The sequence below is a fragment of the Helicoverpa armigera genome, chromosome 6, assembly GCF_030705265.1.
Source record: "Helicoverpa armigera isolate CAAS_96S chromosome 6, ASM3070526v1, whole genome shotgun sequence".
NCBI classification, from domain to species: Eukaryota; Metazoa; Arthropoda; class Insecta; order Lepidoptera; family Noctuidae; genus Helicoverpa; species Helicoverpa armigera.
In genome coordinates this window covers 10,569,863-10,594,265 of record NC_087125.1, presented here as the reverse complement: position 1 = coordinate 10,594,265, position 24,403 = coordinate 10,569,863, and the positions used below count along the sequence as shown (strand labels likewise).

General features: G+C 35.8%; 3 protein-coding genes across 3 annotated transcripts; 2 read left to right on the top strand and 1 right to left on the bottom strand.

The window, feature by feature from the left end:
• Nucleotides 1-208: 208 nt before the first annotated feature.
• LOC126057054 (myosin-2 heavy chain) lies at nucleotides 209-14,156 on the top strand. Its single transcript, XM_064035041.1, has 19 exons — nucleotides 209-781; nucleotides 1,125-1,166; nucleotides 1,786-1,818; nucleotides 1,898-1,921; nucleotides 2,007-2,108; nucleotides 2,185-2,257; nucleotides 2,339-2,424; nucleotides 2,509-2,628; nucleotides 2,710-3,585; nucleotides 3,713-3,902; nucleotides 6,022-7,475; nucleotides 7,612-7,740; nucleotides 8,151-8,349; nucleotides 8,428-11,204; nucleotides 11,484-11,744; nucleotides 11,926-12,100; nucleotides 12,781-12,946; nucleotides 13,402-13,525; nucleotides 13,672-14,156. Exons 1-19 carry the CDS (start codon nucleotides 434-436, stop codon nucleotides 13,789-13,791), a joined length of 7,299 nt encoding a protein of 2,432 aa, XP_063891111.1. The 5' UTR covers nucleotides 209-433; the 3' UTR covers nucleotides 13,792-14,156.
• Nucleotides 14,058-18,205, bottom strand: LOC126057057 (integrin beta-PS). The gene is made up of 9 exons (XM_049852318.2): nucleotides 17,917-18,205; nucleotides 17,330-17,739; nucleotides 16,794-17,190; nucleotides 16,593-16,700; nucleotides 16,181-16,518; nucleotides 15,887-15,997; nucleotides 15,409-15,604; nucleotides 14,829-15,225; nucleotides 14,058-14,549 (listed from the first exon to the last, which is right to left on the bottom strand). The coding sequence occupies exons 1-9, from the start codon at nucleotides 18,073-18,075 to the stop codon at nucleotides 14,338-14,340; spliced, it is 2,328 nt and encodes a 775-aa protein (XP_049708275.2). The 5' UTR covers nucleotides 18,076-18,205; the 3' UTR covers nucleotides 14,058-14,337.
• A 376-nt stretch (nucleotides 18,206-18,581) lies between these two features.
• LOC126056685 (integrin beta pat-3) lies at nucleotides 18,582-22,658 on the top strand. Its single transcript, XM_049850418.2, has 8 exons — nucleotides 18,582-18,780; nucleotides 19,162-19,559; nucleotides 19,638-20,178; nucleotides 20,288-20,619; nucleotides 20,707-20,844; nucleotides 20,966-21,152; nucleotides 21,370-21,763; nucleotides 22,312-22,658. The coding sequence occupies exons 1-8, from the start codon at nucleotides 18,643-18,645 to the stop codon at nucleotides 22,530-22,532; spliced, it is 2,349 nt and encodes a 782-aa protein (XP_049706375.2). The 5' UTR covers nucleotides 18,582-18,642; the 3' UTR covers nucleotides 22,533-22,658.
• Nucleotides 22,659-24,403: the final 1,745 nt, after the last annotated feature.

Genomic DNA, 24,403 nt, shown 5'->3' with positions numbered 1-24,403 from the left:
GAAAATCAAAATGAAATCTGTTTTTATCGTACCTAAGTTCTTCAATTAGTGTTAACATGTTTATTTTCAACTATTGAATATAAATAAAGAAGTACCTAATTACGCATGAAACATTTTCATTATTTACATATACCTTATATAACCTCGTTGATGTTTAATTGCAGGCACTGCAAATGGAAGAAAAAAAAATTCAAATATGACATTCTATTTCAAGTCACAATTCCGCCTCGATTTCTTTTGACAGTTCAAAATATTTGATAATTTTCGTTTATACACATTTTGCCGAAAGTTTATTGCAAAACAAAATAGGTATTTCAAATCGTATCGTTATGCGTAAAATGGATGGCGGAGAAAAGTAGCATATATTTATATACATGTATATGTTTAGAAAAATCGTACATTATCCTAAGTAGACTAAATAGTTGGCATCGCGATGTCTTTCATAACAAAAAGGGAGCGTGTGTTCAACGAACACGACCTATTCGATTTGCCGGCGAGGAACGAAGGAAAGCTGAAGGCCTATGCGTCATGCACGGACGCCAGGGCCTGGTCCCACTTCTGTTCGGATAAGAGCGAGCACCTGGTGGAGATAATAAAGAGAAACAACGAGACGGTCCGGCCGAAGTACTTCCCGACGGACGTGATCGTTGACACACTGATGGTAGCTAAGAATGCTGAGATAGCGCGCCTGAAGCACAAGATCGAAGAGTTCGAGCAAATGCTGGCTGCCTACGATCAACTCGAACTGTCGTGCGATCAGAAGTGCGAAATTGCGCATGCCGTGAGTCTTCCTTTATATCATACACGTTTTAACAAAACTAATCAACTTTTGGAGTGACTTGGGAACCCATTTTTAAAGTGAAAAGTCTAAAATCCTTACAGATAGTTCCATTCTTTAAATGTGTTCAGGTACTTAAGTTAAACAATTCCCGAGTGATATACTTATGAATATTATTTTTAAATCATAAGAAATATAGGAAGATTTGTTTAAAATTAAGGAAAAATAAATGAAACAATACAAATAAGTATTTTATTTTTGCTACGCTGACGCATGATATGGTTTTTTCCGTATGAGAAGATGTATGCAAATATATTGAATAATATAATATTAATATTTTTTTCAGCATGCAGCAATCAAAGCAGCCAATAAAGAGCTTGATGATCTGGTAAGAAGTCCTTTATTTGTCACTTTGTTCCTAGACTTATTTTTTTATTTATCCCGTTTTTTTTCTTAGCCCGTTCTGTCCCACTGCTGGGCAAAGGGCTCCCCATTTTGCCTCCACACCTCTCGATCTTATGAGACCTCCCACCAATCAGGTTATCCCGTTACGGGCGGTAAATAATTACCCGAATGTGCCAGAGAACCGTTTATTATATTTTTATACATTACATAGTAGGATTCTTCGATTTACAATACAATAGCATTTGTGTGTAACAGCACATTTTTTGCATTCTGACATCCCTGAAAATGGTTTAAAAATAAGGAAGACTGCAAAATGTTTTTTCATGGTAGTTTGAACTTTCGCTGAAAATCACCGCTGCGACATGCTGCCACTATGTATCTCGCCTAGGGTTCCTGCATTATATGCTGAGCGAGGGTCAATCACTTTCATGTCATTGTGATTCATATATCTCTCCCCTTCATGAATGGGGCTGTTTTACTCTACTTACTTTTGTATCTGTATGCGTCATGACCTTTGCGAACAATACTTAATGGGTTTTCTTCCTCCCTTTCTTTCTTTTCTGCTATTATAAATATTTAATAACTTTCTTGACTACTTTCAGTGCTTAGATTTGGACTTATCCGGTTTCACAGAGGTCAGTATAATAACAATGCTACTTACTATGATCTGATTAAATTATATACTTAATGAATTTATACATGGCTTCATTTCAGGGCATCGATTCAGAAGGCTTTGCGGTAATTATATTGAATTTATTTCCCTTACTATTGTATACCCAGGTACCTACTACTAATACTGACTGATATGTTTTTTATATTGCAGACCGGCAAATCGAGAGGAGATGAGGCAACACCAAGAACATACGAGGTAACACCAAGAACAAACGAGGTATCACCAAAAACAAACGAAGCGTTGGATATGTTGGTAAGAAACTTATTTGTTAACAGTAATACCTAATTAAAAAAACATGTATAATATTTATACACATTTTTAAAAACAGCAGGAGTACTCTCTCAAGAAGGACACTAGAGGCGTTCAAAATGACTTACCGGGTACTCGCGATGTTGCTACCTGTAAGATTTTTTAGCTCGGATTTCATTAATATTAATTTATAACTTAGCATCGTCCTTTTCATCCATCATTTTATTTAACAGTTGCCAAAGATTCGAGAATTGATGAAATGCAAGATACTATAATTACAAAAGACGCAAAATTAAACGCTATGAAAAATACAATAGCTGTACGTAACCGTACCTTAAGTTTTTTAAATTGTTCATACTTATTCGTAAAGACAGACAGTAAATATTTCGAATCGATCTTACAGGTCATGGAAAACGATGTTTGCGAACCTTATTGTATTTATGCTCATATTTACACGGCACTGGAAAAAATATTTGGTATTCTTTGCCAAAATGATAAGTATAGACAGTATTTGAAGTTGTTGGTATGTTGTATATCTCGTATAAATTCATTAGTGAAGCTACATTACGTTAAACAGCATTAAAAATATTAAACTTTATTTTAGACGGCCGGTAAAGATACCCGTTGCATCGATGTAAAAGGAAAAATACTCTTTAAACTAAAGGTATTGGAAAAATTTTGCTGCGCATTAATAGCTCCCTGCACCCAAGACTTCGTTTCTCATTCACCTCCACGAGTTGCCGCCGAGGATTGTGCTTGTTATCGTGTCGATGTCATCCCGCGAACTGAACCTGCTTTTGCATTAACATCTTCAGAAGCCAAACAACCAAATTTTGATAACAAACGAGCACATCTCGTTGCTGACATTATAGAAAATGATGAAATGAAAGAAATTCTCAATAAAGAAGGTGTTAAACCAGATGAAGAGGTCAATGAAGACGTTTTCGCTTTAGATAGTTACAACATTGAAACAGAGAACCTTAAACGTTTAAAAAGTCTACAAGAAAATTTTGATGATTTAATGACATGTTATGAAACATTAAAACATGAAAAAGAAAGTTTAGAAAAACGGTGTAACAAATATGAAGAATTGGAACACGAATTGGAAAGTCTAAAAACACAAATGAGAGAGTATAATTCATTATGGAACGAAAAAGAGCATTATCGTAAACGTTCTGCCGATCTTGACACTTTAAAAGAACAATACCTTATACTTACCGATGAAACTACCAATCTAGAAACTCAATTAAAAGCTGAATCAGAAATTAATAACATAAAATGTAAAGCATTAGAAGGTTTACGAAATGAAAATATAATTTTAGAGAAAAAAATAAACGAAGCATCAATTGCTTTTGAAAAAGAGAAAAATATTTTATTGTGCAAGTTAAAAGAAGCCGATTGCCGAGTTATGTGCCAAGGACAGCAAATTAAAAGTTTGACCACTCAAGTTGATAAATTACTAGAACATAACCATGAAAAGGTAAATTTTATCAAATGATACTTTGTTATTAATGTTGTTTAAGCCATTTTTAACATATCAGGTTGTCGTTACGCATTTGATGCCAATTGTTGTTTAATGGCTGACTAGCGAAATATTATGATTTCAGCTCCTCCCTCGAGATTCAGAAACACGTTCATTAGTACTAATGGATGAAATTGAATCTTCAAAAGAACAAATTAAAAACTTAAAAGAAGCCCTATTTTGTAACGATGAAGAAAAACAGGAACTACAAAAGCACTATCAAGATCAACTAGAAATAATAAATGTTCTCAAGTCAGAAATAGAAAATTGGAGAAGTAATGTTTCTTATAATAATACTATTGCTTGGTTTATATACGTCGTCAGCACAAAATATCTATAAGCGAAAACTTAACATATTTTTTAACCATGAATAGTATGTAGTATGATTTTTTTCTTTTATGCTTACTATGAATATTTTTTTACTGCTGCTGCCGGGGAATCGGAAATCGGCAGGAAGTATGGGGTAATTCAAATATCGTTCTGCCCCAATTGCCAACCTCACCTGCCCGTGCAGTAAGCAGCGCGCCAAATAGGACGAGGCTCTGGCGACCTACGGGTGGCGGTATAACCACCACACAAAAATACCTGATCATTACACTAGTTTACAGTACATTTGTTGCCGGGATTTTTTAAGCTGTTGTTGACTACTCATATTTAACCATATTTAAAACTATTAGTAGTTTTTTTTTATCAGCTCTAGTTTTTGAGATTCAGCTAAGTGCGGTTTAAAGAGAAAAAACGTGTATTTACCTTAAAGAATATTTGTTTAAAAATTATATTAATTGTTAAGTTCCAAAAAACTTGGCTTTAAAGCTCTTCTCTTATGTGTAGACTTTGGGAAATGGCGTATCAGAGACCAGCAATAGTCAGACATAATATTTACATCCCAGAAACCCTGATAACGTTCTTCCATGACACGTTAATCTTGATGCATACGTTCTCCCTGCTCTTCGCTCATATCTCCTAAATTTTCCGGAAATCTGTCCAGATGACTGAAGACGAAGTGAGTTTATGCTGAAATTGCATCCCATATCTCTTAATTGTAAAAGCAGTTCTTCGACAAGATCAACATAATTTTCATTATATTTTTTCAAAATTCAATATAATTTTTATTCTCTGAAAGTTCAGGTGAATGCTGCACTGGACGCTGAACACATGTACTACTTCGGTTTTGCCATTTAGCTCGATTTTTGGTGTTTAAGCTGTTTATGTTCACGCTACAAAAGTAAGAGTCTTCGAGATGATTTTTCGATTCTTTCCAAATAGTTGGTGTTTTAAGTTTAAAAGTACTTCTTTTACCACTTTTCCATAATCTTAATTATTCAACGCACGATTTACAAACACAATCAGGAGCCCAAGATTTTTCATTTTTATCTAACAACATTCCAAAATATAAAAAATAAGTATTTTTAAGCGTCTCTGATGACATTTCTACTCTTCTCAAACACATATTCTCCACATAAGTAACAAACATGGTTTGGATTGTTCAAACAACGCCTCCTTGAACTACTCGTGTTGTAAAAACTTCACATATTTGTATAATTACAATAAAATACGTACTTTAGCGACTGAAAAAGGTTCAGAAAAGAGAAAGTCAATAACAAGTAAAGTCGAGCTACAAAAAAATTTTTGCGGGTGTAATTAATAAAAACTAAACATAAGTGAATGTTACCAGCCATTAAATCCACGGCAACAGGCAAAAAGTTTGATTTTGTAAACTAGTGTTATCAGACGGGACTCGCTCTAAAAATATTCCACATTGCGCTCACCAACATGCTTTCTCAGCGCGGTACATAAGACAGTAGGTACATAGGGGTCGTACAAACTAGTAGCACGTAATGGTAGTCTATAATGAAGTGCATAAGGCAGTTCAATTTTTTTTTCTTAGCCTTTATTATTCCACTGCTGGGCATCACGTCTCCACACCTCTCGATCCTTAGAGTGCTCCCACCATCAAACGGCAGTTCACATAACAAATAATAATAATAAACGTTCACCCAGGACTGCTCCAACTACGTACTACGTACAACTAGGTCTAGCCGCATGTACCTACACCTAGCTGTAGCCGGTTACATCTAGGTGTAGCCGCACTTTGGGCTTTAGCCGTAAAATATTTTATTTTTACTTTATTTATTTGGGTCAAAAACAGTTACCTACATGTTAACATTTAAAAACTATGAGTAACAATATAAATAGGTAAACATATAATCCACACCATTGTATAAGAAAAGCTCGAACTCAGCATCAAAAAACTCAAAAATCTGACTAAAATGACAGAAATAAGTTGGACAATGGCAGTTAGAGAGTCAGTCGAGGCTCCTTATATTACATAGAGTGTAGCCCTCTGTTTATGTATGTACATTTAATTAAGTAATCGTAACAATATATTTTCAGGCTCTTATGAGAGAACTGTGCAACACAAAGATGAATTAGAAAAGTACTCAGAGAGTTTGCGCCAAGATATTGATGACAAAATGACTGCGAATGATAACTTAATGAGCATTATTCATAATAAGTCGCAAGAAATCAATAAGTTAATGCAGGACATAGAAAAGAAAAAAGACGAAAATAAAGATTTGCTTAGACAACTTAACGAGTTACGAAACAGGTTTGATAGCAGTCTTTCGAACCTACAACAAGAAAAAATGCAAGCCCTACAATCTCTACAAGTTGCTAGACAAGAAAGTCAAGAATTATTAGAAAAAGTGAAAAATTACGATCAAGCCCTCCACATTGAAGCAGATGTAACAAAATCTTTAGAAATACAGTTACAAGAAAAAGAAGAATTACATAACTTATTAATGAATGCTATTGAGGAAAACAGAAATTTAAAAGCAGATTTGGCAAGCAGGGAAAACAATAACTCAATTTTACTTCAAGAAATCCAAAGATTACGTGATGTTAATGAATATGCTGTTGATAGCATAAATAATTTACAAGATGAGAAAAATAAATATAGGATGTCTTTGGATTTCACTCAAAAAGAAAGTACTGAACTGAAAGATAAAATAATGCATTACGAAAACTTAATGCTTCAATTACATAATTTACAAGAATCGCATGAAAAACTTATTGAGGAAAAATCACGTCTTGAAGGTGCTTTGCTTGAAAAATCATATGAACTTGAAAACGCAATACACACCATTCAATTAACCAAAAGGGAAAGTGCTGAATTAATTGATAGGCTGCAGCAAGCTGAAGGTTCAAAAGATAACGAATTATCTAGAATCAGCGAAGCCTATCAAAAGTTATCTAGTGAAAAATATGCCGTTCAAAAAGATCTCATAGAGAAAAGAAGAGATATGGACAACTTGGTACAAACATTGAACAATATGAAAGCCGATAATCAACAGTTAATACAAAAATGCAATCAATTTGAAGACATAGAGCAAGAGTTAACAGAAATGAAGAAAAAATATGCTGAATTGATGTATGACTTTGAAAACAAAACTGAGGAAATTAATAATCTGTATAATACCTTAGAGAATAAAATTGAAGAAAATAGGGAACTAACCGAACAAATCAAAACTTTGGAGATAAATCAAGTTATGGCCTTAGAAGACGAAAAAATTATGACTGAAGCTAAACTCAATATAATGAAAAAGGAAAGTGCTGAATTGCTCGAAAAAATTAAACAATATCAAAATTTGGAAACAGAATTTGACAAATTAAAAGCAGCACATGATCAAATGAAAATTGATAAAGAAAATCTACAAATTGAACTTAATACACAAATGGCTGATTTGAAAAGAATGGAGCAAGAAAATTCAGAATTGCACAGCCACAGCCAAAATTTATTATCACATAGCGAGGATCTAGAACATGCTCTAATAGGAGCAAGAACTGAGGTGAGCTATTTTTAACACGAATTACCTTTCCATTGAGATAAAATAATACTCTTGCCATCTTTCTCGGTTACAAGTAATACTATGGTAAGAAACGATTCTGTTATATACGCCTTATAGTTGATTTTATTTTTGACAGCTTATAAAAAAAGGCAGCAGTTCTCCGGTATCGCACAAAGAAATTATTGGAGAAATTGAAATCTTGCGGCAAGAAAAACTCCTTAACCAAAAGAAGATGAGAGAACTTCTCGACAAACTAGAAGAATCGGTATTATGATCCTGTTCTATTGATATAAACTCACACTCATGCAGGAATCTGCTTGTCGTCGTAGGCATTTTGGAACCTTTTACTGGGGATAGACATAATTAATGTAACGCTTCCACCTCTAAGGGCGCCTTCAAATTTGCCCCTAAATGCCGCGCTAGGTCTGAGAATGGTTACTTTTTATATATTTTACATATTCAGTTTCACGATTTTGAGCTAAAAACAAAAAAGAAGCCTAGGAAAACGTTGCCATTATTTTGCACCTGTAATTCAAGTCTGACTGATTACAGTCTGTTTGATTTTACAAAGCAGTGCGACCTCAGCGCTGCAGACGCGCTGCCTCCGTACTCAGACCAGTTGATCTCGTTATCTTGGGGGCAACAAAGGCAAAAATGTTTTAACGTCATTTTCAGGAAAATATTATATCCAGTTTAAGTGAGGATGTTTGTGCTCGAGATGATAAAATAGCAACTTTACAAAATCACATCAATGAACTGGAAGAAGAAGTAAGACGACTTCATGGTAATTTAGCTGAAGTTATTAATACTGGTGAAGAAATCAAAGACTTTGGTCTTCGGAACATCAATTCCATTAGAAATATGGAAGCTCATCGTAAGTCATATGCCAGCTCGCTTAATTTCCGTTTTTGCTAGTAAGTCTTATTAAGTCAGTATCTTTGTTTGGTTTTAGACTCGAAAGCAACCCATAACATGAAGATGGAGATAGCAAAACTCCAGCAAGAAAACTCCATGCTATCTGAACAATTATCCGTAACAAAAGTACAGTCTGAAGAGTCATCGCGAGATATGTTCAAATATGTATCACAAATAAAACATTTACAAAATGAAAGAGAGATAATTGTGACTGATATAAAACAGCTTGAGCTCAAGAGTGTCGGCGATAGCGTCTTAGCACCAAATAATTGCGAAATTGAAGAAATATTATCATCACTAGACAGGATCAGAAAATCTTTTGATGCAAGAACAAATAAGAGTTCTACGTTAGAACGAACACTATTAAAAGTACAAACGTCTTCACAATTACTCTTAAGCAAAGCCGATGAGGCTAAGAAAATTGTGGAGAGGGAAAAGCAGAAAATTATTTTTGAAAAAGAAGAAGCAATCAGAGACCGGCAAAATATGGAGACACAACTTTTCGATCTAAGGGCTATGCTTGAAAAACAAGTTGCCGATGATAAGGCTATAATTGTAGATTTAGAAGCTACAATAGCAAATCAGACATTGATTACCGATAGATTAAAAAAATCAACACAAGACTATATTGCTAAATTAAAAGATGAACTCCAGACCCTCAAAAATCTTTACCAGGACTCTGTTGAGAAGATAAGCGAATTGCAGGAGAAGTTGCACGGTATGACTGAAGATAAAACCAAGTTAAAGGACATGATGGAAGAAATAAAAACGGATTTAGGGAAAAAATCTAATGAAGTATCAGAATTGCAAAAGCAATTAGAAGTCCTAAAGAATAAAACTTATCGCAACATGGAAACTCAGATACAAAGAAAGGATCTATATCAAAATGTCGGATGTCAAACGGACACTTTGGAACCCAATATTTTCTACGGGTCAGACATAAACGCATCGAAGGATATTCCAAAAACAAAAGATTTTGACTTTGTTGATAGCATAGACATGATGGAACTTAATAAACCACCTCTTGATAAAAGGCATACCCAGTTAGAAATGAAATTGGGTAGCCCACTCTTAAACGAAGTCAATATACTTTCTGCAGCTGTGGATCAGCCAACTTTCGAAGCCCTTAAAAACAGCTATATAGATTACAAAATGAAAAGATTAAGTCCAGGAAGATTTGAACAATATTCGATAACTTGTTTCACAGATAAAGAAAAAAATGAAAATAAAGCAACCACAAACACGGTTGAACGAGCAACTAAAAAAACTCAAAAATCAGCAAAGCGTACTGAAAATGCAAACACTCAGAGTAATAACTTAATCGATATTTACAATAGACGGTCTATGCAAACAAATTCGTCGAAAGCCATTGATGAGTCTGACAATATTGTCAGTAGTAAGATGGTATCACAAAGTCAAGGAAAATCTACTGGATATCCAACGAGGGAAAGTTATGAAACTGACAGTAATTTAGTTAGTAAATACAAAGATAGTAAAACTTATGTTGAATCAACCTCAGATAAATCGACAGACAAGGATTTATTTGTTATTTACAAAGATAGTGAAAGCAGTTATAACAACAAAAATAATAATGACAAAGAAACCAAAGGGACATGGTCGGGCAAAGGGCATTCCGAGATAGTAGTCGAGGCGGTAACAGTTCATCCTACGAAGAAAGGCATAGCTGGTGATCATCCTAAGAATTATGGGAAAGAAACATTCATTTTTCAGGAAAATGATGAAAATGGTGAAGATGACAGCGTAAAGCATAAATTGAAAATTAAGTTGCCAAGGGTTGAGATAGAAAGTCCTTCTTTAATAACTGCCTCCGATATTGATAAAAAGTCATTAGATTCATATACACTAGCAATTGACTCATCTCAGAAACGACTTTCTGATTCAGATACTAAAATTAACGAAAACTTAGACAGTAAAAAAATAAAGCAAGACACTCCTTCAATGCCAACGATATCTAATGAAGACAACTTGGGATCATATAACTCTTTAGGAGTAGGTTCTGATGAGGATGTCGTCAGACCTATGAAGTCAAAAGCTTTAGAAACAGACAGCGGTACGTCAAAACACAAAAATTCAAAACTTGCTAGAAAAAAGGTTACAGTTACTCCTCATTTTGATAGTGAATCTCATCATAAGCTTTCGAGAGTTGGGGCCGACGTTCTTTTACTCAAAGCCGAAAAAGAGAAAAAATATTCTAAAGTCGGCAATTTCGGATTAGAATATATTATGGATACTATGCAAGCCGAAGTCGACCCCGAAGGAAAATACTATGCTGGTAAAGAAGCACGGAAAACAAGAAGTGATGAGAGATTTAATTTGGTAAAAATACGTGAAAAAACTGATTCCAGTCCATCAAGACTTAGTGAATTTAAAATATCGTCTACTGAATATAAAACTATGTCGACTAATAGTAAATCTAGTCAGCCTAAATCTTTTGTCGAACGTAGTATTATGGCTAAATTAGATATTAATGAGGATTATGAAGTTAAGATCAGTTCGCTTACAAAAGCTCTCGAAAATATAGAAAAGGATTATAAGAAAAAAATAGAAGCCATTAAAATGCAATATGATAGCAACATAAAAAGTATAATTAATGAACATAATCAAGGGGTACAAAGCATACAGAGTTTGCATGAAGAAACATTACAAGACATAATTAAATTACATGAGAATGAAGTAGAAAACTTAAGATCAATGAGTATAGAAGCTATGAGAAAGGCGGATAAATTAGAAAAAGAGAATAGAGCATTGAAGACAAAAGTTCAAGATTGTGGGACGACATATTCTTTAGATGAGGTAAAAGGGTTTTTTTCTTATTTCATTATTATACATTTCTAAGCAACTACTACATAATACTCCAAGACAGCTCAATGAAAATAGACATCGTACCTTGCATTAATTCAATCATTACAATCATACCAGTATGCGTTCTGGCAATGAATGCAAAGAGGCGACCCTTTTTCGTGCTATCTTCTAATGTACACGAGGCTTTTACCATACTAATTAATTAACCTATTTCATCCAGACTTGCCTATAAAATAAGACTTCGAAACAGTAAACATTTTATATTTGAAGGAACCAGTAAAAATCACGCCTGTCGAAACCAAAAAGCGTAAGAGGAGCCGTGATACGAGGCTGTTGACAAAGACGACGGTGGAAGCATTTAACGTGAAGCCAAAAACGCGTTCCAACGGACCTTGCACGTGTTCTTTAGATGTCAACGTATCCGACACAATACGCAACATATTCGAACAGGTCGATGTTGAACAGAGGAAAATGGCTGAGCACACTTATTTGAAATACATTGCCAACAAGATACTGAATGGCAGTTTAGATGTAAGACTAATCTTGATATTTGATGCGTTTTGGCAATTTTTGTATATCACTCCGATAATCTTACTGAATTTTACCTTCAACGGTCATACCGTTCATTACTTTATAAAGTCGATTGCCAAATTCTATGTACCTATTTCTCATGTTTAGTATTTTTGTAGCAGTGTATAAATTTGAATTTTAGGATGGTTTCAAGTCCGATGGCCTTCAAACTTTGGACGCTCAAGAGTTATCGTTCCTTCACCTAAAAGTATGTCGTACCTGGAAAACTAAATTGTCTAAGGAGGAAGCTCTACAAAAAAGGATAGACTCTTTGGAAAACGAACTAATGAGTAAGCAACGGAATGCACAACAACACAGTAAGTTGGATATTTATTTTTATTTCCTCTTATTGTTTATAAGCTTATCACAAATCAACGCTATTATTCGAAACTAATTTAATGTATGTGACACACTATTTGATTTTTTCCTGTCAGTTGGACTGTGGTTGGTTTTCCTGTTAGCTGGTTTATTTTGGCTTTCAAAAATGTACCCAGGCACTACTAAGTAACATTTTAGTTAATATAGTGCCCAATACCTCTCAATTTAAAAATACTTATGATGGTTTGTCACGACATGATATATCCAACAATATGGGTAAATAAAAACTAAAAGTCCCGGTTTTTCTATTGCTAGACGTAGCATACACACTATTATATTATGTATTGATATACGATATTAACTGCAAATTATGACCGGAGCGCTAATTATCAGCTTCTTGATTAAACCAGCCACGAATCCTCTTAAATAATTTATGTTGCTAAAAACTGCTTTAAAATCTTTTGCATAGTTCAAAGAGCTAACATGCTTAATACAAACAGTCATTTATTCCATCTAAACTAATATTAAAAAGTTTAAGAGTTTGCTGCTGCAGCTGGTCCATTTATCGGGGCCTTTTATCCGGGTGCGTGCAGAGGTTCCCGCAGGATGTGGGTGAAACCGCTGGCAGAAGCTAGTTTAAGACTGACAAACTGCTACAATTCGTAAACGTCCTCAACAGTAGCGGAGCTAGACCGCAAAGTTGCTGAAGAACGGCGCCGTTTGCAAGAGGTCCGCGAGGCGGTTTGCCGCACCAGCCCCGTAGTGTCAAGGTGTTGCAGCCCCGACACGGCTCACCACTACCGGCCCCCACTGACCTCGCCTGCTACTGTTGAGAAAGACCCCCCGTATGTAATCACTTGCCTTTTCATTAAAGGCCGGCAATACACAGACCGCTTGAAGCAGTCAGGGGCGACTTAAAACTGCGACTGCACAGTGAACTGCAGAGTTCTATGGACGCACATACACGAACCACTCGAGCTGTTGCAACTGATTCCGATGAGTGTATTGCCGGCCTAATTGTCATCGCTCGATCCCTCTGATTTCATCACAAAAGTAACCTCCTTTCTAGCGGTATCTTTCTTCACATTTTTAGTGCTATTGGCTAAAAGAGGATTTTTATAACATTCAAGCACCACAGAACTAAGAATAACTGCGATCAAGTCGCTAAATTAGTCACAAACATCTTATTTATATGGTTCACTGGTACTAGTATTCAACTTAAAACCTTGACACCTCAAATACTATGTGATGATGATGATGATGATGACACTTGTGCCTATCAAAAATCTAATTATTTCAGTCCTGGTTGCAATCCTCATGCCGTGGCTATTGAGGTTGGCGGTCGGCGGTCTGCAGGCGACCTGGTTCCAGAAGCGCCTGCAATAGGCATTCGTGTCCGCCGCAATAGACTTGAAAGCAACAGGGTAAGAGCAATCTCCATTTTCCTACTATTCAAAAACATTTTTTTGTCGTTATAGTTTTAGATACCCTCAATTCTTTGTGATCCTGGTGATGTAGGTGTTGTCTACACCTAACAAAGAATATGTAGCACGTTTAATTTCTTTCCTAGGCGGTCCTTGCAAGATTGGATGTTGAAGAACGTAAGGAGAAGAGAATCTACAATGACGAACCCCCGACTCGGCTGCGTCGGTCGCACGACCGGCCGACGCTTCGGTCGACTAAAAAATAAAGCGTAACGCGTAAACGGAATTAGGCATTCTGCACCCTGCTTTTGCCAGCAGAATGTCGAATTCTGATCAAACACCAGGACTTGACAACAGATTTTTCCTTCGGAAGGATCCGTCGCGATTTATTGAAAAGACACTGGAACATTGGATAACGACGAAACTTCACAATCGGATGGTTCTATTGAACAACGAAATTTGTGTTTTACATACACGGCGTCGGTGTGCTGCTGTGAATGTTTTGTAACAAAATTTGTAAAAGATATTTAACTCAGTTTTTATATATTTTTATTTATTTTATAACATATTTATTTCAAATTACACAGGGAGATGGTACATTTTTTTGAAATAAAATGTAAATTAAATGTTATTTTATTCTATTATATTTTCTCTAAGCCTCGAACGTTTTACAGAAGCTTTATAAAAAAACATCGTTTTGTGTCCAATGCGACATTATTATATTTAGTGGGCAGGATTGATTCGTCCTGTTTATTTTCCTTGAATACTATAAATAACAATGATTTTAACATAACTTGTCCTCGTTAGCAACTTTAATTACATTGATTATTATACACAGGATTTGAGAAATTAATAGACGGGTCTTGATATAAAGGATTTTGTGAAACATCATATCCAGCGGCTAACGCTTCATCCTCGAATTTCTTGAATTCTCTTTTGTCATGTAAATCTACCAGAATCTTCCAGATAATAACCGTTAGTATACCAATCAAAAGAACTAATCCTATTGCTGATCCAACAGCAACTGCAAAAAAATAAATTCAATAAGTCTTTCAAAATACAGGATCATACAAAGCTTCATTATTTATTTGATCAACACAAATTGTTCATATTATTGGCTATTGTAGAGAGTGTCAACTACGGTTAATAATACAATAACCGAAATTGTCAAGGATCCGCAATTGTTACGAAAGGTTTCCTCATAAAATAGATGAAAAAGAGGATAAGAATTGTACCAGTTTCCACAGCCTGCCCGGGAAGGGCCTCTACCTTCTAATTTTTTGAAAGAAATGATATATCTTACCCCAGATATCCGCTTCAGGTGGTATTTCTGTTTCCTTTTGAATCGTAATCTTTAAATCATGATTATCGTATTCGTACCTAAATACCATGTAACTGCCATTATTACTGTCTAGTTCTTTCTTACACCACTTGGCAATTAACATTTTGGGTCCACTAATATCAGCTTTACTCATAAAGGCAACACTTATATGGCTTGTATCATTATTTTTTTTGTCACAATATGCCTTGTCATTCATGTGCATGAAGTTGCAGTAAGCATAGTCTTCAAGCTCTTTGCATCTTCCTTCAGCACAGGCTTCGCAACTGTCACAGAATGCTCCAGAATACGTTTCATTCTTTCCCTCCACTTCTTTACAAATACAGGCTCCACATTTACATTCGCCTCTGCCGGAACAAATCTTAAAAAAAAATGTTAAAAGACATCTGTCGGATTTGTTAAGGTAAGAGCGTTATTATAGGTGATATCTGACGTTATTGGTCTTGCTGATAATGAATGATGAGCATTTATATGAAGAGCTCCTTAGCCACGTTCCACCATCTCTCTTTCTTTCTGTATAATAACAAGAATATAGAGTACATACCTCTTTGGAATATGGCGCAATACAGACATCTGTTTTCTCGTAGCAGCTGCAGTCTATCCCCGACCAGTAGGAGTTACAATGGCATCGTCCCCGAGTGCAGCGTCCATTGCCGGAGCACTGCCTTGGGCATGAAGTATCGTCAAATTCACAAAAGTCGCCAGAATATCCTGTCTGACAATTTGTGCAAATACCGCAGCTATAGAAAAAAAATTGTACCGTTAAGATTTCACGACAATTTATAGTTTGTTATATGATGATGGTAAATTAATTATGGTATGGGATGTTTTCAAATAAATTTGAGCTTGTAGAAAACCTTAAATAAAAAATCATTGCAATGAGCAACGATGCATAGCGTCAGAAGTCACCGTTCAACGATGATGCACAAGATACCGACACCGCTAACCAGGCAAGGAGAGACCGGTCTTTTGTCTATTTGAGGGTGACTTGTGTACGTAACTTAAGATACGTATGACTTTACCTGCAATGTCCTCTGCCGCTGCATGGTTTAGCATCACTTTTGTTCAATTTACATTTCTCCTTGTCCGTCTGATCTGTGGATGTACCGTTGCATCGACAATTTGCACCGTGGCTGAAAATATACACGTGCATTATAGCTTTATGCCATTTATCATTTTTACCATACTTCTATGTAGTCTATAATTAATAGCTATACGAAGTTTTTTTGTGCTTCTAATTTCAATATAATTTTTAAAGGACTAAAATTTTACTGCAAGTATTATTGTAGTTAGAATATATTACATTTATTAGTTACCTTCCCGGAAAACATTTGCAAATACCACATTGTATGAAACCCGCATTGTTACATTCGCTAGCTTTTGTACCAGTTTTAATCTTTTCGCAATCACATTGGCAGTCGACATCCAAATTAATTGTTAGGCGATCAGGCAGCCCGTAAGGATTAATTACCACTTGCTGCTTTTGGTTGGGGTCGTCTGGACATGATTTAACTTTCACGGTCCCATTAATAGTAAGACTTTCTTTATGTCCTACTTCACAGAATCTCGTTGGCTTTGAAGCGCAATCCTGGTCTATTTTAACCTCTATATTGGACGGCGCTTCGAATTTCATTAGAATGCTGTTTGCAAGCTCCTGAAAACAAAATTGTTGTAATCACCCCTATCGAAATGGTTATTTATCGTATATTTTTAATGAACATTTCTTACCTCGTAAGCTTCTTTGATAATTTTTAAAACATTAGTGGCCTTCAATTCAGCAAATCTAGCTCCATAAATCTCTTTAGCCAAAGCCTTGTACGCAGTTTCTGATAATTTCTGCACAAGGAAAGAATAAAATGGGTCAAACGTAAGAAAATGAGATAAATCATAGTAAGTAATCTTATTTTATCAGGCAATAACAAATCTTACAAAAGTTTTGTTGTTGTTTGTTATAGCAAATATCAATCTAAAATTTTCATCTCTTGCTACTTTATTGATCTGGCTAACGGATGGGTAGTCGAATTCCAACGCTTTCTTGTATTCGTTATCTTCCAAATGGCATTGCATATCGTTAGGTTTGATGGCGCCAACAATTTTGCCATCTCCCGCACTGTGGTAGGTGGAATCAGTACATAATATTATGATACGCCTGGCACCCTTCCTCCATCCTATTTCTTTCTCACATTTCATAGCTTGCATCAGGCCATCCAAACTAGCTTCTGGGTCATCGAAATTGGAACCAGTTCTTATTTCAGTCACTTTTGACGTGAAGATTGTCATATTTTCCGTTAGTGATACAAGATTTCTGAAGGCATGGCTGTTGTGCCTAAAATATTCAAAATTTAGCATTAATAATTGCGAAATTAGTTTTTAAGCTTGTAGAGGTAATAGTATTACCTACATTACTTTACTCTGAAAAACTCGTTGAAAGATATACTACGTCGTCTAATTGCTTATAAACTTACTTGTTGGGGTCGTAATACGGAAAACCAGGCTTCTCGACAAAGCTGCCGATGCCTAGCTTAACGTTGTTAGTATACCGCGACAGTTCTGTATGGATCAAAATTGCCTGATCCTTCAGTTCCTTTATTCTATCCTTCATAGTATCAGATGTATCCATAAGGTAGTAGACATCTAGAGGATAGTCCTTAGCTGGTTTGAAAGTCATATTGAATTGCATCGTAACTCCGGGACGCACTTTCATTTTGATTTCTTGGGGCCTAAACTGGACAGTAGAGCCATTTCTCACTTCTCCGAAATAGTCGTTCTGTGTTGTGTTCTTCCATGGTTTTGGACTGTACAACTGGTCTTTGCACCATGATGGATTTGATTTGATGTAGCTTGAGGAGCGACATCTGCGATTTTCGAACGGATACTGAAACAAAAATGTTAGTTCTCCAAAATTGTACAGAAGGTTATGTTCTGCTATGAATGAGTATATTTTATTAAACGATTACTGATCCTCTGACTAAAATGAATACACTTTCAATTGTTATAATGATAAAAAGGGCTACGTATCCAGCATACAGACAAAACCAATATGTATGCTCACCTGATTACACCAAACGCAGCCATCATTCTCGTTCGCAAAACTAATGCATTCACCGCACGTGCCGAAGTTACAGTCATCTCCTTCAGAAAGTACACTCACAATACAAAAAATGAACCAAACAAGGACTAGGTAAGACATTTTTGTCTTTAAGAAGTTCATGGTGAATTTTGGTCCGAAGACCTAATAAAATAATAATTAACAACTAGGTACTTTAATGTTGTGAACTTAATAGACGACAAATAATACAATACTGATAGACTGGCAGTAGGTCTAAAATTGACAACAGGTTGATGATGGGGTAAGGGAAAACGGAATGGAGGAAAAATAATAGTAAAGCGATATGCAGACTGGTTGCTATTTCTGGAGCGCTTTTAATGTCGCTAAACATGTAAAGATTCTCTGTATTTGTATTTATTTATTCAAATCGTTCCCTTACAGCATGTACAGGTTCATCGTATAGAGAGAGATTTTAAAAAGCCCAATTATTTTACAAGCATGATTATTTCGGTGTTCTTTCACAAATATTTTAGTGTTACGATAACCTGTGTAAAAGATATTTAAAAAAAACATTCATTTACATATTTCTTGTTCTATTTGTAAAGGTTGGTCTGTATTTTATAAAACAACAGTATATGATTCCCCTAAGACTATAATTCCTCGTTATCCTTATAGCGACATAGGTGTTTATGGAGTCATATTATTTGTACGTTTGTTTCTATCGACGCAATGTTCGGTAAATATGTATTATTTCTTCTGGGAATAAGTTTAGAGTGTTATCTAATTTTTGCGATTGATTCTTGTCACACAAGAGGTACGTGTCAAGAATGTATACAAGATTCCAGCATCTGCGTTTGGTGTGCCCAGGTAAGTAATATTGGTGCTTCTACTGGTTTTGACCCATTTGTAAACGTAGTTATTTGTAGGAGTAGATAATTAATATGAAGAGATAATATGTTTCTAATTATATTATTTTAACACTTGAACATGAAATAAGAAATACCTATGGAAGAGTAGAGTGGATATCATAAGCCGTTTAATACATAAATTCTGTTGTTAGACTGGACACGCCCGATTCTTTAATACATCAAATAATAATTACATATTAATTTTCCTCGTACTTGTAGAGATTGTATGTACATATATGAATGCACAATAATTCATAGCATTTTGTATGTACCTAACTGATGATTATTTTTCTCAAAGAGATCATTAAATTACTGAGAAACCCACCACTAATATTTTCAGAACGACTTCAGTGGACCAAGATGTAGAGCACAGAGTTCCGAAGATAATAGCAGCTGGTGCCCAAAATCCCTGCAAAATCCTGCAAGCCTGGTCGAAGCATCAAGTACTAAAGCATTTAGCTCCGATCAAGACAACATCGTCCAGATTAAACCACAACGATACAAATTAAATCTTCGGTCAGGAAAATCAGAAACATTTAATTTCTCTTTTCAAGGAGCCCGGGATTTTCCAGTAGATTTGTATTTTCTACTAGACGCTTCCACCACAATGGAAGGTATAAAAAATGAAACCGCCCAGCAAAGCCAAAATATATATTTGGCTATCAAAAATATGACTGATAACGTGTATTTAGGATTTGGTACATTTATAGACAAACGAGTCTTTCCATTCACAAGCGAGTGAGTTTACCCTTACATTTGTATTTTATTTTTATGGCCATTTTGGACATGTTCACTTAATCCTGATTTTCCTTTCAGTACCAAAGATACAGATAAAACTTACTCATTTCGCCATCATTTAAAACTAGGTAATGACACGAGAGAATTCAAAAAGGTAGTTTTAAACACCCCCAGTGGACTGAACCGTGACCCCCAAGAAGGCGGGCTCGATGCTCTCGCTCAAGTAATGGCTTGCAATGAAACAATTGGATGGAGAACCGAATCCAGGAAAATAATAATTTTCTTAACTGACGGAGAATATCATGTGGCCGGTGACGGAAAATCAGCTGGCTTGTTTGAACCATACGACGGCAAATGTTATACTAAAAATGGTACATACACCAAAGAATTAGAAATGGATTACCCATCAGTTGGCATGATAAATAAACTGGCGGTGGAACGCGACTTCATAATCATTTTCTTGATAGATACCAGAACTAAATATGCCTACCAAGGATTGAGCAAAGCCGTGAGTGGTTCAAAATTAACTGTTTATCATTTCGATCCACGTAATAAAAAAGGGAGTACTGAAACTAACGATAACGAAGAAATAGTGACTCTACTCAAAGACATTTATTCGGTAAGTAATAGTATGATTTATAATCCTTAGTAACCTAATAAACGTAATAAGCAATTGAATGAATATGAATCAAATGAACATACGATATTTGTAAAATTATTTATTTCAGAAAATATCGAAGAAAATTAAATTGAAAGCCAAAGTGAAGACGGGAAATAGGAAAAACTTTAAAATTTCGTTTAATCCAGACTGCACTTCTGAGAATAGTAATCAGGAATGTGACATAGAGGTTGGCAAGGAACTGCCGATAGTCGCAACTGTGCAATATACTGGTGCTGAACCTGCTCTCGTCGAAATCGTAGTTGAAGGCATCGGGGAGAAACTCACTCTCGATGTAGATGTTATCAAAAACTGTGAATGTGAGAAAAATGTAGAGAACAATTCCAAATTTTGCCACGACCAGAAGCGAATTTGTGGCATATGCAGTTGTGATGATACCACGTACGTGACAAGAGTTATACATATCTTATTCTGCTCTCTCCAAATTTTAAGATAAAATAAATACATTATTATTGATTATTTTCAAAGGTACGGTGAAAACTGCGCTTGCGTCAAGAGTGAGAAGAATGTATACAAAGACAACTCATCATGTATAGCTGCACCTGGCGAGGATGTCTGCAGTAGTCACGGATTCTGTATCTGTGGCACTTGCCAATGTAGGGAGAGGTAAGCACAAATTAATTTTGATATTATTATTATAGCAGTAGCAACTCAAGAATTGTTATTGAATCTCACGACTGAACTGACGGATTAATGGAGGTCATTAAAATTGAACTTAATTACACAGGTACGAAGGTAAATTTTGCCAATGTAACGTGGACAACTGTCCCCGTAGCGCGGAGAGTGGGGAGGTTTGTAATGGCAAGGAGCATGGCAAATGCAACTGTGGGAAGTGTAAGTGTAAGCCCGATTGGTCAGGCATCGCATGCGACTGTTCCAATACTGTCGAAACATGTAAAGGACACGATGGCAGTGTGAGTATTGAGACTTTTACAACTTTTGTTCATCACGTGCAAAGCATGAGCAAAGTTAGGTTTCAGCGTCATCAATATAATTTTCTTCATTGCTTAAAACAAGTTTGATTGCTATTTTTTATTCCGTTTCCTTACTTATCTGCATGCCAAATTCCTTTATTTGTTATAGTTATATCCCGCCTTTACTGGCTAACTTAAAAAATATCTTATGCTACAGGTGTGCCACAACCGCGGCAAATGCTCATGCGGTTCCTGCCAATGTGACGAGATAGCCGAATGGGACGCTCGGACAAACCATGACGTGTACTGCAAAATGTACAGTGAAACCGACTGCACTGAATGTGATGAACTGCAATGCAGGAAATTGGAAAAATGCGCTAAATGTCGGCAAAGTGGTGAAGATCACTGCCCACACTGCTACGAACTTATCAAAGTTGAAGTAGTGGACACATTACCTGATGATTATTCGAACGATACTTTATGGAATGTTTGCAAGAATATAAACGTAGACGTTGGGTGTTACACGAGCTTCGCATATCGATATGACGATGAAAACTATGGAGTTGATTTGGTCGTAGAGAAGAAAATTGATTGCGCTCCTACTTATTATTGTGAGTATACATTTCATAAACTGCTTCTATCGTCCTCCTTTTGTCTAGGAATTGATTCTGCACTTTTCATGGGGGTTTGGACTCATAAAGAAGATGGCTAAATCATATTAAAAAAAACACACAATCGACAGCAATGAAATGTTCATCAATGTGTTTATTATGATTGACGTTTGAAGGTACCAAAATGACCAACCTGAAATCCATGGGGCATAGAAGCTATTATCTCAAAAATTGGTTATGTTGAATTTATGATGATTTTAAAGATTATTTTAAAAACAAGGTACACTAACATTATACAAGCCATCTTATGTACTCCTCTGATCTGCTCCCTTTATATACTCTCTTATGTACTCTCTTATGTACTCACTTATGTACTCCTCTTATATACTCTCTTAGGTACTCCTCTTATGTACTCCTCTTATGTACTCACTTATGTATTCCTCTTATATACGGAATGTCATACAAATCCTTCACTAAGGAATGGCTTTGTTATTTACTTTTATGTTCTTCATCCAGGACATGATTAAATCACAAACCTCTATTTCCAGTATACGGTGGGATATTTCTGCTGACACTCCTCCTAGTTGGAGCTGGTACCCTGATAGCCTGGAAGCTCCTGACGGAAGCCCGAGACCGACGCGAGTACCTTCAATTTCTCCAACAGAACCAAATAGATGGCTATGGGCCTTGCACCAACCCTTTATATGAACCTCCTACTACAACGTTTAACAACCCCGGTTTTAGAAAGAGATCTGTAGACGTACGTTAAGATTTTTCAAACTTTTTTCAAGTTCTATTTGTAATGTTTGATTGTTCTTAATAATGTCTTATGTTTGATTTTGATTTAAGGTATGTTTACATGAAATGTAAGGGGAAATAAAAATATTTTTAAGAAGCTTATTTTCATTTGTTACTTACCACCATGATGCCTTAAAACCCAACTGATGTGACACCTCAATAGGAAAAGGCGACCCACTCTACTAGATGTTTAAAAAATACGAAGTTTCTAGTACTTACTATGAAATAAGTGATTAAATTGAATACTGCTTTATTAAACAAGGGTTCCTTCGAAGTTTGGATCAAATCAAACAATTTGACCTAGGGAATATTGTATAAGTTGCAACTTATGCCTCTATTATTTTAACAGTTTCCCTAGGTGCTCAAAAATTCCCTAATTAACTAAACTATCATAGTTGTAAGTTCATAATATGTATTTAAATCCATGGTTGTAAATGTGAAGAGTTGACGTTTGTTATTCTGATTGAAAAGGTTAGTAAATAAACAAAAAAGTCACTTTAAACTTGTTGGAAACTCGTTTTTGTATCATTTTCATGTTTTAGGATTTAATAATCTAGGTTTCGACTGATACTAGCATATAACGCCTACTTAAACATATGTACAATTTTATTATTCAATATGAATCATCATCATCCTCCGAGCCTTTTTCCCAATCATGTTGGGGTCGGCTTCCAGTCTAACCGGATTCAGCTGAGTACCAGTGCTTTACAAGAAGCGACTGCCTATCTGACCTCCTCAACCCAGTTACCCGGGCAACCCGATACCCCTTGGTTAGACTGGTGTCAGACTTACTGGCTTCTGACTACCCGTAACGACTGCCAAGGATGTTATTATTATTATTATTCAATATGAATAAAAATCAAAATTCCAATTTAATCGTTATGCGAGAGAAATTGAAACACTTAAAATTAACTACTTAAATAAATGCATGATACCGTTTTACAAACCCATTTTGTAGCTAGCAGCGACCACGCCCCAGCGGCAACCAAGATGGCGGCCGACGGATGCAGGCCCACGCGAAACGCAATGGGACTGAATCCGACCAGGCACAATTATCACTTCTTGAAATCTTCAGCACAACACACAACGTAGCCACATCTGCACTTCACCACGACGAAAAATGAATGTTCGAAAAACGCCTACTTATATTTTTTGAGCAATAAGCTGTTCAACGCTCAACCAACATTGCAAATGTTACGGGCATAAGTATACGATCTCGAAATCATATACCTGTTCAATTGTTTTATATAAACTTACTAATATCCAAAATCGTTTCCTATCACATAGCTTTTCATACCCAATACACCAATAGTAAAAATCAATAACATATCTTAAAAACATAAATATTAACACATACCGCTACTAGATGGCAGCACTGATGCACGAAAAATTACAACTGTTTTGCTATTCTTGTCTTTCCTGAAAAAGTTATATGTTTCTGTTGCATACGACATTAGTGAAAATAGTTTGTTCTACAAAATAGAGCAACTCCACGTATTGATATTGCAAAGACCTTGCGTTTAGAAGGGCTTTATAGATGCATTGTACATTATATTGAAGTTAACATTGATTGATATTGTAAAAAGTCTGAATCGCGATATCAGAGTTTTCCTACCGCGTTGCATAGATGCAGGCGCATTGATTATAAAATAGGAAGTCCGTTTCTACACAGTAAAGTAGTACCGGGGTAGAGCTACCAAAATTCTCCCCACTTTGATGCACAATATGGCCGCGGTATTGTGTGGTTCCGTCGTCGAAAGATGGCGAAGGCTGCAGGCCTGTCCAAGGCCCGCCGTTACAGGCCTTCTAGAACGAACTTCTTGAAGGCCTGTTCGTACGCCT